Source organism: Rhinichthys klamathensis, unplaced genomic scaffold (genome assembly GCF_029890125.1).
Source record: "Rhinichthys klamathensis goyatoka isolate OS25496 unplaced genomic scaffold, OSU_Roscu_1.1 h1tg000549l_1, whole genome shotgun sequence".
Lineage (NCBI taxonomy): Eukaryota > Metazoa > Chordata > Actinopteri > Cypriniformes > Leuciscidae > Rhinichthys > Rhinichthys klamathensis.
The window spans coordinates 665887-680234 of NW_026607020.1; the positions used below are offsets into that span (position 1 = coordinate 665887).

General features: G+C 37.9%; 2 protein-coding genes across 2 annotated transcripts; both read right to left on the bottom strand.

Moving 5' to 3' along the window:
• Positions 1-1381: 1381 nt before the first annotated feature.
• ambp (alpha-1-microglobulin/bikunin precursor) lies at positions 1382-7470 on the bottom strand. Its single transcript, XM_056238967.1, has 10 exons — positions 7299-7470; positions 6128-6273; positions 5916-5992; positions 5717-5833; positions 4365-4466; positions 4222-4268; positions 2953-3028; positions 2295-2462; positions 1668-1844; positions 1382-1531 (listed from the first exon to the last, which is right to left on the bottom strand). The coding sequence occupies exons 1-10, from the start codon at positions 7407-7409 to the stop codon at positions 1503-1505; spliced, it is 1050 nt and encodes a 349-aa protein (XP_056094942.1). The 5' UTR covers positions 7410-7470; the 3' UTR covers positions 1382-1502.
• A 1877-nt stretch (positions 7471-9347) lies between these two features.
• Positions 9348-12294, bottom strand: ptgdsa (prostaglandin D2 synthase a). Its single transcript, XM_056238972.1, has 6 exons — positions 12130-12294; positions 11481-11620; positions 10427-10503; positions 10212-10322; positions 9998-10108; positions 9348-9367 (listed from the first exon to the last, which is right to left on the bottom strand). Exons 1-6 carry the CDS (start codon positions 12220-12222, stop codon positions 9354-9356), a joined length of 546 nt encoding a protein of 181 aa, XP_056094947.1. The 5' UTR covers positions 12223-12294; the 3' UTR covers positions 9348-9353.
• Positions 12295-14348: the final 2054 nt, after the last annotated feature.

Below are 14348 nucleotides of genomic sequence, written 5' to 3' on the forward strand. Positions count from 1 at the left end.
TAAGATGTTCTGGATGGTTTCCAGGGTGTTACTATACACATATGGTGCAGTTTAATTGTATTAATGCTGTGTAGTTGCTAAAGTGTTCTGGATTGTTCCCAGGGTGTTGCCATGCAGTTGCTAATGTGTTCTGGATGGTTTCCAGGGTGTTGCTATGCAGTTGGTAATGTGTTCTGGATGGTTTCCAGGGTGTTATTATACACATCTTGTGCAGTTTGATTGTATTAATGCTGTGGAGTTGCTCTAGTGTGTTCTAGGTGGTTTCCAGGGTGTTGCCATGCAGTTGTGTTCAGGGTGGTAAAAGTAATAGTACATCTCTTCACAACAAGCTGCACGATTTGAGGTGTCATTCATGTCCACTGCACAAAAAATGCAGGATGAGATACACATAATTTTTTTTAACCCCAACCCCAGTGAGTATGATCGCTAGTTGCATGTCTTAAAGTAAATCACTAATAAACATTTATACACAGTAGGTGGATGCGGGTTTGAAATGAACTAGTGAAGACAGGGGCGGTCACTCACACTTTTTGCATTTTCACACAGTGCTTTTTGTGTAAACACCTGTAGCGTGTGACAATGGCAAACGAGTGTGTGATTTCTAAAGAAGTTCAGATTTTGCAATGTATGTGCGGTTGGGTAAAACTGGAAATGTGTTTTGTGAAAATGAGTGTGCTGTAGCTTTGTGGGTTTGTGTTTGCAGCATCAGCATGTGTTGGTAAGTGCGGATGTTTGTGTGTTTATATATGTACACACACTACACGTCTTGTGCAGTTTTATTGTATTAATTAAGTGTCCAAATAGGTTTTGGAGCCACTGTACATGCTTGTCTACGGCTTCAGCGTGTTTGTGTCTGTGTGAGGGTGTGTGTGAGCAGGTGATGTGCCCCTGGCCGGAAGGTCACTGAAAGCCGTCAGTTCCTTTTTCCTCTCCGGATATTCCCAGCATTCTCACAGCAACATCACCAGCCGTGAATTCTGAGAAACAGCGGGCAGGAAGCCTGGCAGGCCTGCTGGGGACTTTGCTCAGACTTACATTAAGTACCAAACTGCCTGTATGCAGGATCAGCTTTATAAGCCTGAACGTAATGCTTCAGTATTGTTGCAAGAACCATAAAACTGGTCACAGATCAGCAGGCGGTTTCACACAACTCCAAAGCCCAGAGCTGTTCAGAGGATGGCCTTCAGTAGACAACACTGACCTCTCCTGGACACTGGCAGCTGGGGAATCCAGGGAAAATATTAATTAAATTTAAATAAAAGAAATTACATTTGAATAAAATAAGATACATTTTATTTAATTTTAATTAAAAAAAAAACAAAAAACAACAACAACAGAAGCACAGTATCTTAAAATGTATAAAAATAAAATGCACAACCAGACAATTTAACAGGTTTCTATTTATTGTGTTAATGTTGAAGTAAATGCCATTTGGAAACAGATTCATGATGCACTTTTCTGTTTTAAAACGAAGTAATGCTCCTTTCTTATTCACACCATTTTCAGTTCACCGTGAGAAACTCGTCATCTCCTGCAAATCCAGAAAAAAATTTTTTTTTTACACAAGTATCACAATATGAGCTTCTCTTTACAGTGTTGGTTTAGATCAATTATATTAATGAAAAAATGTGTTGTTGTTTCCCCCCAGTGTAATGTGTGTGTCCTACCGTTTCTCATCATGACTCCGCAATACTCCTCACACTCCTTCTGGCTGTAGAACTTGTTGCCATTGCCTTTGCAGCCTCCATATTTGAAGGACACACACTTTCCCGCAGAAGAATCGAAGGCCCACAGGTCTACGGATCCTCTACAGGGACCGTCGTCCATAGGCAGTCTACAGGCAGCTAGATGGACAAAATACAGTGGATATATTAGGACCACACCAAGATGAAGTGTGTGCTGGGTCACTATGGGCCTCTCAGCTGGGCCGTAATCCATCTTTGAATCACACACACAAAAACAACAGTCTCATAAACACACACACACACATGTTGCCACCTATCATTATGAGGACTTTCTATAGGCGTAATGGTTTTCATACTGTACAAACTGTATATTATCTCCCCTAAACCTCACCCCAACCCATCTCAGAAAACTTTCTGCATTTTTACATTTTTGATAAAACATTGTTTAGTATGTTTTTTAAGCCATTTTTAATTACAAGGACTCAGGAAATGTCCTCTTTAACCATGTTTACGCTGTAATACCAGTGTAATACCCATGTCATTATACAAATTTGTGTCGTCATCAATCATATAAAGCACACACACACACACACACACACACACACACACCCTCAGTGCGACAGCTCTGCAGACACTCCTTTTCTGTCACAAAGTTGTTCTGGTTCCCCATACAGCCTCCATAGGTGAACATCTGACAGGTCATGATGGATGAGTTGTAATGGAAGCGCTGCATCATCCCAAAGCACGGACCGGAATCTGGCTCGGACTTGCATGCTTCTACACACACACACACACACACACACACACACACACACACACACACACACACACACACACACACACACACACACACACACACACACACACACACACATACACACACACACACACACACACACACACACACACACAAAGCAATATCAAACTCTTGTCTTTAATCATAATGTAATTATACAAGAAACTATATTTTCTATATCAAAGCAATGATCATTGGCTTTCATCATTCCTCACTCTGTGTTCTCTTTCTCGCGTGATAAAATAATGTTAAAACAGTGTAAGATACACTACTGTTCAAAAGTTTGGAGTCAGTAAGATTTTTGGTTTGAAAGAAATTATACTTTTATTCAGCAAAGAAGCATTAAATAGCTAAAAAATGACAGTAAAGACATTTTTTAGCAATGTATAAAAGGTCTCAGATATCCACGTATGAATCCCGATTGTTTCCTTCTAAATATGAAGGAAGCCCATAAGTGTCAGTGTTACTCACCAGGTCCTCTGAACATGGGCGTGTCGTCGCCCGATCCCTCCTCAGGGGGCGCCACCACCACATTCCTCCTCGCCCTCTGTTATGAGCATCACTGGTTACACTTTATTTTACAGTACGTGTACTTGCAGTGTAGTTACTCAAGAAAGTACTGGTATTATAAGGTAACTACATGGGTTGAGGTTAGATTTAGGGTTAGTGCATACTAGTGTCGGCCCAAAACCGGGCCACATCTGGTACATGTGGATTCCACGCGTCCCGGATGTGGGCCGGATCTATGTTGCTGCCTGGGAAGCACATAGTATTTACATCATAGCTGTCAACATTGAACATTGAATATAAGGGAGATTTCCCGGAATCCATCCCCAAAATAAGGGATTTTTTTTACACGATTCTTACCCACCACAAACTTTGAAAATAAAGCACTAATCATTAAAAGTCTAAAGAGTTTTTAACTACAAATGAGTGAGAGAGAAAGAGACAGTGTGTGTGTGTATTAGAGAAAGTGTGTCATTTTTTAAACATTTTTTATCAGAGAATGTTTAAATACTAATATCAGCTTACGAGGGAAACGGTACGTGGTGCTTCGGGGGCTGCTGGAGATGATTAGGGAGAGGTCTGTGCTCCTTTACCGATCAAAGCGCGCGCTGACACGGAGTATAATTGTTTATACTTGACGCGTCCGCACGAGCGCGGCAAAGATTACGCGTTGGGTGCGCAAGACCGGCAAGACCCCATTTCGCTTGGCTGTGTGCACAGCTTTTTTTGTAACAGCGCGCGCGGCGCCGCATCCGAGGATGAACGACTTCAAGCCGAATCTGCCCGAGCATGTACGTCTCACACAATCAGAGCGTAAAAATACGGGATATTTTACGGGAAAATAATAAAACGGGAAGACAGCGGGAAAAGAGCTAAAATACGTGAGAAACCCGGAAAAAACGGGAGGGTTGACAGCTATGATTTACATGCGGAACAGGACTGTAAAATAAAATACTACCGGATTATTAATGAAGCTTCTACGAGTTAAACGAATCATTCAATCAAAACTACATTTCTGTCATTATTTACGCACCCTCATGTTTTGCTTGTTTGTTAGTTAATGAATGGCTTCAGTAGGTCACAAGCACTTTTATAGCGACCAGTAAATTGTTCAAATGTTATCAGGATTTTTTTTTTTTTAATTAAGAGTAACTACTACTTGAAAATAAAATCAACAATTGTTTATGCAGTAAGTCTTGTTTAGATGTCTTGTGATGATGGCGAGCTCTTCACCTGGATCTGTGGCTCTGGTGTGACCGGCTCGCCTGGAACACACTCCCCTGATGACACAGAGAAGGACAGAAAGGCAAACATAATGACATATGGTCGGAATAAAAGGAGTGTTTGGCACCGGTCCGTCTGTGTCATGAGGATACCTTTGTTCTTTTTGATAACTATAGTGTCGTCACTCATTCCCTGTTCAGCCACCAGAGTCTTGAAGTCCTCGATGAGAGTGGGCCGCAGTTGCATACTACGCCCTACAGGGGGAGTATAACTAGATCATTATAGTTCACAAGCACAAACACATGTGTTCATACAGTCTATGGTTCACACTGTATGTTCAGAACTGAACGCTAGCTTATTACTGACTGAATACTGTATTCTGCCTGATATTATACAAAATAATGAACGGTAGTTCTTCTGAATAAGTAATTACTTCACGACTATTAAAAAGTTCTATATAGTATGAATGTAATCCACATGTATTACCATGGGCGTCAGTTTGGTTTGAAATGTGGTGGGGACAGAGACGCATTCGGAAAGGCATTTTCAAAAGTGCTGGGTACAATGACGCATTCAATCTTTTTTCTCTTTCGCGCAGGTCATGTTTTGAAAGACGATGTCCTGTAGCTTACTGATGTAAATAAAAAAAATGTATTCAAAGATGTGATGATGTCCGACCAAAAATGTGATAGTACTTTGGGTTTAATTCGTCGTACAATGAGATCTAATATATGTTGTTAGTATCGTATATTGTTACGTGAATAAATACATAGATCCGCCAGTGTAAGTATGTACTGTAATGGTCCAGTGGCAGAATTTTTGCCAAGCGTGTCGGAGGTTCTGGGTTCTAATCCGCACTCGTATAGTTTTTTCCCCTCATCAAAACCGATAATGTTTATCAGTGGTTGTATATGAAGAACCCCCCTCCCCAGCATTTAGTTCTATGTGATGTAATTTAAACAGTGTAGGCCTATATAAGTTCAAAAACATAGACTAAACACACACACACACACACACACACACACACACACACACATAATGACTATGTAGTATGTTAGTATTCTATTTTGAACATAATTATTGAACTAAAGTCATTAAGAGAGAGTTTGAGTAGAAATAGATGAAAATCATAGAAGGGTGTCTTACTACACACTTCTTTGTCTCATACTGTTTTTGTTTGCATGTTAGCATTAGCATTTAGCTAAATTAATTGTTTGTTTCCATACTTGTTAAACTTGTGGTGGCAACTTTGCCTCACATTCCTCGCTACTTTCTTCAACTGAAAGGCGAGTCATCAAACATCACAAACTCCTTATCATCCTGTGTGTGTAATATTAGCACCAATTTTTTTTTTAAATCCCCAGAAATAATTTATAATGCATGCCCATATTTGGCATGTTATTTTTTTAAAGTACTTGATTTGAGGTCAAAGCTCATCAAGAATTTATGGAAATCATGAAAAAAAAAGTTGAAATGTTTCCCAAGAAGAAAAGGGTTGTTTTACCGTAGAGTTTCACAGATGTTGATTTTTCCCCGCCTGTTTTTTGTTTATACGTCACCACCAGCGCATACTCATCGTAGTTCGTGTGAACCACATACGTGTCCACATCGGCGTTCCACTCTACAGGCCGAAAGACACCCAAACCACAGTCAGATAACAGAGACATGAACTGAGTGATTGACAGCTGTGGTGTTGTACCCACTGGCATTGTGGTAGTGAAATCTTCCAGGTGTTTTGGTCAGCTGATATTCTCCACTGATGGACTTACAGGTGCCATGTCTGCAAAATAAACGAATAATACCGTCATGCTGGGTCTCACACAAACGTATGAAATAAAAGAAAGAGTTTCACACACTGGCTGCATTGTTCCCTTGGTGTAATATTATTGTTGTTTCCTGCATGAGTGTGTGGTACCTGAGGCTGATGCGGGTCATGCTGATGGTCTGAGTCGAGTCACTGGACTGCTGGAGCTCCATCGAGCCGATGGATGCCTCTCCCTTATGACGCTTGAGCCAAGGGCACGTGGACGCCGTAGCAATCCCATACCATTTCCCCATGAACTTACAGAGGTGGAGCGGAGGAGGTCAGATACGGAGAGATTTAGAGGTCAATTAGAGGTCAATTAGATCAGTGGATCGCAAACCTTTTGACTTCAGGTTACCTACTTTCTTGAGTAACACACTGTAAGTACAAATACCGTAAAAAAAAGTGTAACCTTAACAATTTTCATGCTTGTTTTGTCATATGGATTTTTGTTGAGGAATAATAATAAAATGTTCTGCATATTCATAACAGGAATGAAAAGAAAAGTGTCAGCCAAATGTAATGGCAACAAAATGTGGTGCAACAGGGCAAAATATTGCATAATTATTTGCATGTTGTGCAATAGCCAGAAAGTCATTTCATGCAGATTTCACCTTAACACTGGTGGTAGATCGTAAAAAAAAAGGTTATTGAAATGTGTATAAAGTAACCAAATTAAATAAGACCTATAAAGTAATATTACAATAAAAATATTGTTTTTGTTTTGTTTTGTTAGCAATAGATTTCAACGGAACATTTTGCATGTTAAATTTGTATACAATTATTATTATATTAATAAAATTAATTATTATTTTAGCTATTTCATGATTTGCTTAGCTTCTATGTTATAAAATATTGTATGTCATTTTACTGTTTTTTATATTTTTTCTCAAAATATTGCATTACAAAATGAAAGATTGCTAAGATGCAAATAACAAGCCTAATTTTATATTATTACAATATAAAATATTAATAAATTGCAACGAAACATTTTAAATACACACATATATATATATTTCAAAGTATTGTTCTAAAATTAGCGTCAATAAACAAGTTCCCATTGTGACATACAGTGTGGCCATTGGGGCATGTTGTCACAAAAGGTCAAAAGTTATTTTTTCCGACCAATAATGGTTGAAGTGTTCAATACATAATATGTAATCAATGCATTTTAGTTTTTGTGTATAGAAATCAACTATATCAAAACTGTAAAAATTATGAAAACTTGTCCTGGTCTCCTATGCATAAACAGTCTCTTAAACTTCCAAAAGGAAACACTTACCCGTTTTACATCAAAGTTCTCCTGGGTCTCGAGGACGGGCTCATCGGGCAGAGGCCCAGCATGCAACAGTCCCAGGAGGGACAGCAGGAACACCAGAACAACACGCATCATTCTGTCTGTCTGTGATCCGAATGAAGTTCTGATCCCAAAGCCAAATGAGAACCACTACCACTCCATCCACAGGACATCGACCTGCAGGCCATGTGTGCAACACCACCCCCAAAACCAGTCCAACAAAACAAATAGAACAAAGTTCTTCTTATCGGTCTATTGACTCCAACCTGTGCCTTTTTGTTTTGGCTGAAACTCTGACAAATCACATGATTCTGTTAAATAATTGAATAATAGTCTATTCCTACAATTCAGTAGCCTATGTAAGAGTCAAAAAGGTTTAATCTTCAGTTTTTTTTGTTGAGTGACTTTGTAGAATGAAATAAATATATTGTCTGCTCTGCGACAAATAACATACCCTCACAGAATTAGATTTTAATTTACTAGCCTACTTCCAACATCTGTCAAAAAAAATTGCCATGTTTAACAGCTTGAGGCCGTCTATACAATACACCACATATATATATATATATATATATATATATATATATATATATATATATATATATATATATATATATATATGTATATATATATATATATATATATATATATATATATATATATATATATATATATATATATATATATATATATATATATATATATATATATATATATAAAATCCAAATTCGATGGCCAGAGACGTCGGCGCTCCCGCCATCTTGGAAAGGTCCGCGTGTCGTCGTCACTGACAGTGAGAATCCATGATGCCACAACATCACAGCTCCTGATTGGGAAACCGCCAAGATTTAAATTCCCGATGAAAGGATAACCTTTCACAGGTGAGAATGTGTTGCTCTGTGTTTTTATCTGTATACTCAAAATTACAGTTTTTATACTATGGTAACGTTTTAATGTTTTTGTATGGAAACTTTTTAAAGTCATGTCAGCTGACGCCTTCGACTTGCTGTTTTGTGTTAGTTTAACAAAATCATCTGCTGAAGTCTATTGCAGATATAGATATTCATACATGCATTAACTACGGTAGACGCACACATTCCACTTGCTCTCGAATGTTCACGGACCGGCTTTGACCGTTCCAATATGGCGGACGGCGGCCAATAGAAACAGGCGCTAATGAGGCATTTATGTGTAGGCCAGACCTACATGGTGTACTGTGTACACTGACTGGACGCGACAAAGCGAAGTAGCGCGTGCGTTTGAAGTACGTCAGAAATAACGGCGTCACTAATGGGTTCTGTTGGCTTTTTTCGTGCTGCACCGCGCCGCTCACGTCTGGAGTAGACACGGTATAGGCTATTTATTTATTTATTTCAGGTTTATTTAACAGCCAATGCACACTAATAATACATAATTAAATGTACAGGGTGCCAGAATTAGCCAGTAGGCTATTTTACATCTGCTGTCCCTGGACAGATCTTGATATGTCACACCTAAAAAAGAAACAAATTGCAGATATAGATATTGAGACATCTATATATTGAGACAATCTTTAGCACAAAAGATCTAGGCCACTGTAACAGTACACACATTAACATTCCCACATATTTACACAATAACTTTCATTTCTTATGCTAAACTGTAATGGCAGTCAGATGGGAATAACACAACGTGAACAAAAACAAGTGTTTTATTTTTTGCCAGCCAAGATTATCAGAGAAGTGACCTATTTCTGTATTTCCACTCTTCTGTCTAGGTTGAATGTTTTGTCAGCTTTATAGCAAAGCAAACGAATGACTTCAGTTACAGTTTTACAAACTGTCACAAACGGACATCATTTTGGCACATTAAGGTAAGCATGTGTGTGTCGTGTGGCCTCCAGTCCAGCTCTAAATAGGGATTAGGAACTGAAAGAGAGACACATCAAGCTTGATGAGAAACACTATGAAACATTTCCAAAACTAAATGAATACTAGTCAGGTTGTTACTGATGAGAAAATGGGGTTTGATAAACTAGATTCAAAGCTCTCGCTTACCTCCTCAAGAACAGTCTTCTAAAAAGAAAAGAAAGAAAAATGAGAAATTTTGTGAGAATTTTGCTGAAAATACAATTATTTTAGACAATAAATAAACATTTAAATGGTTTGTGAAGAAAAGTTCAGTCACACATCGTCGATGATCGCTTGTTGTTGAGCAAATATTTGTGTGTCACTGTCATACATGTATAGTCTTGAAAGAAAAAGTATTTGGACACTTCGGACGCAGTCATGGATGGCGAAAGAGGCCAATCTTGCAAATGGACCTTGAGGTGAGTAGTTTTAAGTTTAAGTGTCATGTCGTGTTGATCAATACACCATTTGTACCGTCATACAATGTGTACCAGGCATTAGATATCAAATCAAATATCAAACTATGTCAAACCAAGTGTCCTATTAGTGAACATGAGCCACCGTTTGACAACTACAAATTTCCAAATACTTTTTGTCGTCAATTTGAACAGTATTATTTTATTATTTAACCCTTTAAGAACCTCTTTGTGAAATGTTTTGTTAGAAAAGTGTTCTTGTGCCGTCTATCTTTAAAATAAATGTTTTGATATCGTGTTGTTTGATGCATTCAGACCGTTTTAAGCATGACTCGAGTGTCCAGATACAGTAAAGCGTGTAGGTGTGTGTGTGATTTACCTGTTTTACCGGCGGCTGGTGGAGTCAGGATGGACTCTTTGGAGAATCCTCGAGCTGTGGCGTACGCTCTGAACTTCTCCATCACATCCGCCCTCAACCTCTTAGTACGACCTACAGCCGAATCACAGGCCGTGAGAACAAGCCAGAAGAACAAAAACACCCTCCCAAGATGCTTTATTTGAGAAGTTCATGCTGTTGTTAATCTCAGGCTCACCGTAAAGAGACACTTGTGTGAACTCCTTGTTGATCTTCTTGTGTTTGAGGACCAGGGCATATTCAGTATAGTTCGTCTCCACCACAGTAACGTCCTTCACCCTTCGATGACCTTCAGAGGACAGTACAAATCTGAACTGGAGTATCGTTTTCTCTGTGTCTGATCTGATCAGACAAACATTCAGCTGTGATGTCTCATATCTACTGGTGACTCACGAGTGCTGTAGTAGTTAAACACGCCGGGCACAGACGTCTTCTCATAAACGTAGACCTTACGCTGACAACCGGAAGACCTGCATATAATCACATGCAATCATCACACAATGTCTGAGTATAATAATATAATATAATTAATATTATAATATAATTTTAGAAACTATTATTAACAACTTTGAGATATGAGACAAGAATCATCAAACAGTGTGTGAATAAATTAAAATAAAGAAATAAAAAATAAAATAAATATTAGTAACTATTCTAACTATGAGATATGAGACAAGAATAATCAAACTGTGTGAATAAAATAATATAAAATAAAATATTAGGAACTATTCTAACTATGAGATATGAGACAAGAATTATCACAGTGTGTGAATAAAATAAAATAATTTAAATAAAAAAATTAAAATAAAATATTTGGAACTATTCTAATTATGAGATAAATGAGACAAGAATTATCACAGTGTCTGAATAATAAAATAATATAATAAAATAAAAATATTAAGAAATATTCTAACTATGAGACAGAAATGATCAGTATGTGAATAAAATAAAATAAATAAAATATTAGAAATGTTTCTAACAATGAGATATGAGACAAGAATTATCACAGCGCGAATAAAATAAATAAAAAATAAAAGTATTTGGAAAAGATATGAGACTAGGATTATTACACAGTGTGTGAATAATAAAATAATAAAACAAAACAAATTATTAGGAACTCTTCTATGAAATATGAGACAAGAATCATCACAGTGTGTGAATAAAATAAAATATTAAGAACTATTATAACTTCATTGTGAATCAAAACTAAAACAAAATAAATGGCCATGTTGTGTCTGAAATGTCAGTTTCTCAATATTAACTTGTAATAATAATGTATAAACACAATATCACAGTCTAATAGTGCTGTTGTTCTGAATATATTCAATTCTTAATTGGGTGAATGTAAAATACATATTATGTGTAATTATAATTATTCTTTTAACCTGGTAAAATAAAGAATGAATGAGTTATAGTATAGTATTGTCTGAACACGAGTGTCCCTCACGTCAGACTCCACATGGTCATGTTGACGTCCCCATTCTCCTTCGGCTCCACTACGCCCATAGAGACGGTGAGTCTGTTCCTGTACGGCACGAAGCCTGGAGAATCATAGGCCAGACCCACCCGATACCACTTCCCTGCAAACTGACCAAACACAAGAGAATACGCATCATTCACAAGGAACAGAGCAGAAATATGAACCCTGATTACTAATGTCCAATCGCTGAACCGTGCGGAGTCCGTCTGTTCTTTAACTACCAACAATATTGGTCTCCGTGTCTCAAGAACCAACACTCTTCTTCATAAAGTCCCGTGAGGATGCCTGAAGAACTTGGCATTAGTCAGATGTTTCTGGTTGCAACACTGAGCGAGTGACCTTTGCCCTGAGGTCTGTTTGTCTGCACTGTCTCTGCTGTTAATGCAATCGCTGGCCCTGAAGAGCATTACCCTCCTCAACACATCAGCAGCTTGGCCATGTCAGTGTTTCAGCCTCTAAAACAACAACTCACACAAGCCTCATATATCCAGCTGTTTACAACACCAGCCTGCTCTCACTTTTCAAGTGTTGATACTAGTCCAGAAACTGCAGCATCCCTACTACTGTCCTACAGATAAAGGCACGTCTCCAAAAACGTAAGGTTTAAAGTTCTCACCCTCTGAAGGTCAAAGTTTTTCTGCGGCTGGACTCTGGCGTTGATGCCTGTCAGGAGCATCAGCAAAAAAATGGTCACCAAGGAGATCTTCATGGTTACGTTGTAGAGAGGAACACAGCCAGGGATTGTGGACTATTCAGTGTGCCAACCACATTAGCTCCGCCCCCTCAACAATCCAGCCAATCGCATGCAAGAACAGACCTAACAGAAGGACCATTCATTGAAGGTCATGTTTGAAACTTAAAAATATTAAGATTTCCAGCCCACAAAGTCATATAAATGTCCCTTTATGAATCTTACTTAAAATGACTAAAACGTCAACAGAAATTATATATATATATAAAAAAAACCAACAACCTCAAAATAACACTGCTTCATATACAAAGTAAATAAACAGGAGCAACGGCAGAGAATTAATATATTTTTTATTAATATGGATTCTTGGATGCCATTGTTTTGAAAGAGCATGATTTACAGCTAGTCTTTAAGACAAGAGGACTTCAGTGTGACGCGGCACACCTCACACACCTCCTCTACATAAACACACACACACACACACACCACCAGCTCACTCATAGTTCCCACCTCTGCATGTTGTTCCTGAGTACTGAACAGAAATAGACAAAAACAAAAGTGCATTTATGATCAGTCCTTTTGAGATGGGTGACAAATCTGTACAGTTTATAATAAAAACTGGGATGGGATGGGATGGGATGGGGGAGGGGGATCCCTAACTAACAAAATGCAAAAACTTCATTAGCTTTGGTGCTCAATAGAACAAGATACAAACAATATAACTTATGATGCTTAATGGTCCTTTGTAGCTTTAAAGCCATTGACAGAACAAATAGGAACAAAATCCACAGCAAATAATTAGGTTAAACATAAAACATTAGATATCCCTCATTATCAATGAAAACATACTGGTGCATTAACAAGATTTTGGATGGCAAATGGAAGGAATGTGAACGAGCAGCACAACCTAGTGGACAGACATGAGAACAACATCGCATTTCATGCTCAACATCAGCTCGAAAATAAACCGACACAAACAGATCCTGTAAAACATGTTCTGAGTGGAAACAGACTGCGACTGTTTATATGGTGCGGCGGGAAAAAACATGTATTTAAAAAAATAAATAAATACAAAATTATTCACAGCACTGGCTTTTGCATTTCACATTGCTAATGCCTTTAAGATATATGAAAAAAGTCATTAGAACATAAATAAAATGCAGAAATCTTTCTCAAAACAGACATCATTTACGTGGAAATGGCTGACATTGAAGGTTGTTTGTGTGTCTGCAATTGTGTGTCTGTGTATGAAACCTTAAAGGGACGGTACCATCGAAAAATGAAATTTCCGTCATCATTCACTCCCTTTTATGTGGTTCCAAACATGTATGACTTTATTTATTTTCTGGAACACAAAATAATCTTCATTCACATTCTAAAAAAGACAAAGCACGATAGAAGTAGTTGTAATTTACTGATAAATTTTTACTAATTTACTAATGTTAAATGTTAATGCACCAGGATGATGTCAAGGTGATTTGCAGTTTTTAATATGCAAAATGGAAAGGCTTCAGAAGACTTGGAATAAGTCATTTGGATTTTTTTTGTCCTTTTTGGAGGTTTGGAACGACGTGCGAGTGAGTAAATGCTCACAGAATTTCCATTTTGGGGTGAACGGTTCCTTTAACTAACAGAAATAATAAAGAGAGGCCTCAGCAAAAGCTTCCTGGTGAGGATTCTTGCGGTCATAGGACACACACACTAACACATAGTATATCGTGAGAGAAAGAAATGTTCGTAGAGAAGATTTGACATCATATTGTGTCTAAAATATAACTCAGTGCATAAGATACGCATTCCCTCTCTTACACACACACACACACACACACACACACACACACACACACACACACACACACACACACACACACACACACACACACACACAGAGCAAAAGAAAACAAGCTTAACGGAGAAATAAAGCTCAACCCATAACAAATCATTACGCCATTCTTTTACAAAATTATTTAAAAAAAAATCCAAGTAAAAGGAAAGGACGAACAATAACAGAATAAAATCAGGAAAAGAATATGGATGGAGACAACTGCATCTGATTGGCTGACTAACCAATGACATCACTGCTGCACCCTTGGCTAGAAGTATCAGTCGAAGAAGAAATGTCCTGTACAGCTGTGGCGCAGACA